At 43.7% G+C, this 4,942-nt stretch overlaps 1 protein-coding gene across 1 annotated transcript in view; it reads left to right on the top strand.

Moving 5' to 3' along the window:
- Positions 1-1,035: 1,035 nt before the first annotated feature.
- Positions 1,036-4,942, top strand: part of LOC134097427 (mitogen-activated protein kinase-binding protein 1-like) — a 25,909-nt gene continuing 22,002 nt past the window's right edge. The window contains exons 1-4 of the mRNA XM_062550302.1: positions 1,036-1,267; positions 2,133-2,224; positions 3,557-3,619; positions 4,156-4,213. Of these exons, the coding sequence (XP_062406286.1) occupies positions 1,163-1,267; positions 2,133-2,224; positions 3,557-3,619; positions 4,156-4,213 (318 nt within the window). The 5' untranslated portion in view covers positions 1,036-1,162. The remainder of the gene's footprint in view (positions 1,268-2,132; positions 2,225-3,556; positions 3,620-4,155; positions 4,214-4,942) is intronic.

Genomic DNA, 4,942 nt, shown 5'->3' with positions numbered 1-4,942 from the left:
GAATAATTCAAATGGTGCCTTTGAGTAGGCTATCATGTTGTTGCAAGAATGAATTTATGTCAATTGCAGAGTTTCACTTCCACATGGACGTCAGTTGAACTCTGAGTTTCTCAGACCAGTGTAGGCCTACATGCTTTGTCCCATATGAACCGATTTTCAAAAAGGTACAAATCTTTTTGCCAATTTCAATACTCCACAGGCCTTGATGACATGCTATTGTGAACCCCGTTAGAGATACAACCAGAAGAGTTTTGTAAGAATGTACTTTTGCAAGGCATTTATGATATTTTGCTGGTTTGGTATACTGTAAGGTTCTCTGGTTAGTAAGGTTTCAAAAAAGCAACCTGTAATGCATTAATGCAAGACCTAAAGTTAATTCTGACACTTGTATAGTACACTTATAATTCCATGTGCAAATGATGAAGCTCTTCAAACTGTATGTGTTATTGCATTGTTCATCACCAAGGAAAGAAAATGAACACACACACACACACACACACACACACACACACACACACACACACACACACAACAACAACAACAACAATATGGAATCAGGACACCTGTGAGTTTAATATGCACCAAGCATGAAACAAATCTGCAAAATCTAGGAATGGTAGAGGTAAGACCATTGACAATTGACACAGCCATTCCAGGTGGTGGCGCTACGCCAGACATGCATTTTAGGAGTTGATATGATCATTACCACACTATTAGCTTGTGAAGTCCAACTTTGTTGTCCATGGGAACCACCCCAAACACACGAAGTACGACAGAGGAATGTGCACCTGGGGTGTTCGGGCCTGGTGACAACGTGTATTGCCAGTGCCAGCATGTTTGCCAAATCTGATTTCGTCTCTGCCTCGCGCACGGTCACGGTAGGTGGAGCAGAGAACTCTCGAGCGCTGCTAAACTGCCAGCCAATCCGACGTCAGCTCCTGGAGTCTACAGAATGAAGGTGAACTAACCAACAGAATGATGAACAGGCACCTCTCAGCAGGACTGCAGACAATCAGTTCTCCGTGAGGCCGGTCGTCCGAGGCAACATAGTTTTCAAGAATTATAGTTGATCAAAACTTGATTAATGAGCGTCAATGACAGGCTGATGAGATTTCATTGCAGTTAATCACGTCTCAGATCATTTGAAGTTAAATTTAGCACTATGGCTGGAGATGGGACTACAATAAAAAATCGGATAACGAATTTCCTCCGGTCGCCCTCCATCAAACTGAAAAGGAGTCGCACGAAGGAAAACCTAACAACGAAGGTGAGCCTCTCACTCCTGAAATGTAACCTATCCATAGCCACACATTAGGATATCGTAGCCTACCTAAATGACTGTTATCGGTGTGCATTTTGAATATGACAATCAACTGCGTGCTCTGTGGGCAAAGTTGTGTTGAAGAGTTGCGCCTGGTCGCTTTTGTGCAACGAACAATTAGTAGTTCTCATCATAATTTTTGGTCATCTAAATGTCAGAGATATGTCCATTTGTATGTGATGATTCAAACCACTCTTTACCTCGCCAAAGCTTTTTATCTTCAGCAAGGATTGTTGATCTCATTGAGTGAATGAAACAATGTGACATTTGTTCTGTTTAACAACATTATCCTCTGAGTAGGTTAATCTCGTTATGGTTATATCATTAGATAGAGAGACTGTGTGAAGTTATGCCCTTGCTTAGGTAGTTGTCCTGCACATTTCAGATATCATTGTCATTCTTGGCAGTTTATTTGAGCATTTATCTCGAAAATGTTGCACAGATTTGTCTTTTTTTTGTCAAGTCACCAACCTCTTGTGTCGTCAAATAAATTCACTAACATGATCAAGACTGAATTTGTTATTTGCCTTTACACAGATAAAGTGTGACTGCAACATTATGCGATTTATATTACAGTGTAAATTAAAATAATCAATACATTGTTATATTCATATTCATTTATATTCAGTTGAGCGTAATTTCCCTTTCCTGATGCATATGTATTATGTTTAGTATCATATTGGAATGCGTCACCTTTGAAATAAATATATATGTTCTAGACCCACAGGAGTGTGAGATCATCAGATGATCATGTGTTAATGGTTGCGTGATGGTGATTGTGGAATTTTGTCACACCTTCTGTGACCAACAGGTGACCCTTGAGAGGGTGCTAGGCATCACGACCTCCGGGAACAGTGGTCTGACCTGTGACCCCAACACTGGCCTGGTGGCCTACCCAGCCGGGTGAGAGGATGTGTGTGTGTGTGTGTGTGTGTGTGTGTGTGTGTGTGTGTGTCTGTGTGTGCCTCTGTGTGTGTTTGTGTTTGTGTGTGTGTGTGTGTGTGTGTGTGTGTGTGTGAGCAAAAGAAAGATGAAAAAGAGAAGGAGTATGGTAAGGTAACCGTGTTCCATAAGGTGCCCATGTAACACCATTCCGTACAATTGACACTTAAGCAATAAGCCACTCGAGTTCATAGCTTATGCTGATTGTAGAACATCTAGGGGGGGGGGGGGGGGAACTTATTGCTTAATTCCATCACAAGTGACAATTACGAAATCTTGTTAGAGCCTGGGCACCATGCGGAATATGGTTCCCTTACGTTAAGTATAAACTGAGCTGACAGAAGTAGTCAGACAGACAGTCTGAAAAGTAGATAGACGGAACGAGACAGACCGACAGAGAGAAAGAAAATAGATAAACAGAGAGAGAGCGAGATGTGTTAAAGAACGTGGAACTGAGCGGACACAAGTTCTGAGGCTAGCAGACTAAGCAGCCTAACCGCAGCCAGAATGAGTGCTGATCTACAAAGGATGAGCTGAGCTGATAAAGGCTCACCGACTTGCAGAACTGTAAACCATGCAGTGACAACAGACAGCCTTACACAGAGCATGTACTGTATAGTACCAGAGCTGTACTGAGAAGCTTAAGTCTGAGTTACTGTAGGTTAAAACTCATGTGTCATAAGGGGAATGACAGCTTGTAAGGCTGTTATCAAGCTGTATGAATAATATTGCAGCACACATAGCTGTTGTCTCAGTGGTTTGTTTTGCATTTGTGTGTGTGTGTGTGTGTGTGTGTGTGTGTGTGTGTGTGCTGCCTAAACATTGTGTCCATTGTGCGGAGTAGATAATCTCTATGCAGGTCAAGCATGCAGTGTTTGAGAGGAGGGCGGTGTCTGGTCCTACGAGAGAACTAGGGCTACAGCCTGGCACTATGCCATGATGTGGGGCGTGTGTGTGTGTGTGTGTGTGTGTGTGTGTGTGTGAGAAAGAGAGAGAGAGAGAGAATATACTTGTTTTTGAGGTGCAGTAGTGAAGCACTGGGGGAATCCTTCAGGACCATGGACAAGGGCCATAGCACATTCCCAGCAGAAGATAGTTTTGGATTATGCTGCTGCTGTGTGTGTTTGCGTGAGCGTGCATGCGTATGTGTGTGTGTGTGTGAGAGAGAGAGAGAGAGAGAGAGAGAGTGTGTGTATGCACTGTACATTTTTTATAATTATTGATAGATATTTGTATTTAATATCTTTAGTGCACAGCATAACTCTCTGACACTCTTGATGTCCATGTCTCTAGATGTGTGGTTGTGCTGTTGAACCCAAAGAAGAACAGGCAGCAGCATATCGTCAACACATCACGGTGAGAGGCACCTACATCCCCTGATTTTAAACTATTTGACTAAATCTGTCAGATCATGACGTCAACCAATAACTCTCCTAAAAGTAGAGCCGTTTGGCCTAAAGAATGAAGCAATGGGGCTATGAAGAGTAGGGTGACCAGACTTCCCCGGTTCCAGGGGACAGTCCCCGTTTTTGGTTGCCCGTCCCCGGGAAAATACAGAAATACTACCTATGATCCCATTTTTTTGAAGATAAAACTTGTATTACATTTTTGGGATTTTATAGATACATTTTTTGGGGATTTTTGTAGATACATTTTTTTAAGTCCTTGGTTTTGGTCTCGGACATCTGGTCACCTTAATGAAGAGGTTTGTCACAAAACACACTCTTGAAAGGCCTCCCAGGTGTCTGAGTAGCATGTGGGCTGGACTGAACTGGCCCTGGTGGATCTGGTGCAGGGCAGTGTCCACCCTAAAGGCCGTCATGGCCAGAGCCTTCTTCAGCCTCAGAGGCTCTTCTTCTTTCGGTTCTGAAGTCTTCTTGTCTCCCTCACAGGAAAGCTGTCACCACATTGGCCTTCTCCTCAGATGGCAAGTACCTGGTCACAGGAGAGGTAAAAGCTTTTCCCTTCCTCTCTTTGCTTTGTGTTCCTGTCTTCTTATCGCCCTTCTTACAACATCAGCTCAATTGCATGTGTCCAGATGGTGCAAAACGGTGTAATGATTTTGATCTGTTTCAGTGCATCCTTACAGTACATTGGCTCTTTGCTAGGTCTGCACTGGAACAGACATAAATAAATAAGACTTGTTTTTCTCACGGCAGTCACTGTACTGTAATGTACTGAATTGAATCGAATTGTTTTGTTACATCACTTTGTTAACGCAAAGCCTAAACATACACACACACACACACACACACACACAATATAAACACACGCACACACATAAACCTAATCCAGCAGAGCAGGAACATTGTGGTGTTGGTGGCAGGTTGCCCAAGTGTTTTTGTCCATGTTTGTGTGTGTGTGTGTGAGGAATGGAAGTGTGTGTGTGTGTGTGTGTGTGTGTGTGTGTGTGTGTATGTCCAGCCGATCCACTCAGCCCCATTTGTCTCACTAACGCGCTAGGCTTCGGCCCCCACATCGGATTAATTAACCGATTAATCCCACGGCCCAGACCTGATCCAGCGCTTGTTGCTCTGCTAAAGTAGGGACAGGGTGCTGTCAACCAGCGTCTCCACCCCTCAGTGTCCCGCAGTAGCCTCCTGCCTGAGTGGACCGGGTCTAGCAGGACTGTGTCAGACGAGGCTGATTTTCAACGAGGCCTTAAGACTAGGCCTTATT

The sequence above is a fragment of the Sardina pilchardus genome, chromosome 12 (assembly GCF_963854185.1).
Source record: "Sardina pilchardus chromosome 12, fSarPil1.1, whole genome shotgun sequence".
NCBI lineage: Eukaryota > Metazoa > Chordata > Actinopteri > Clupeiformes > Clupeidae > Sardina > Sardina pilchardus.
The sequence above is the reverse complement of the archived record's forward strand: the minus strand, read 5'-3'. Positions and strand labels throughout refer to the sequence as shown.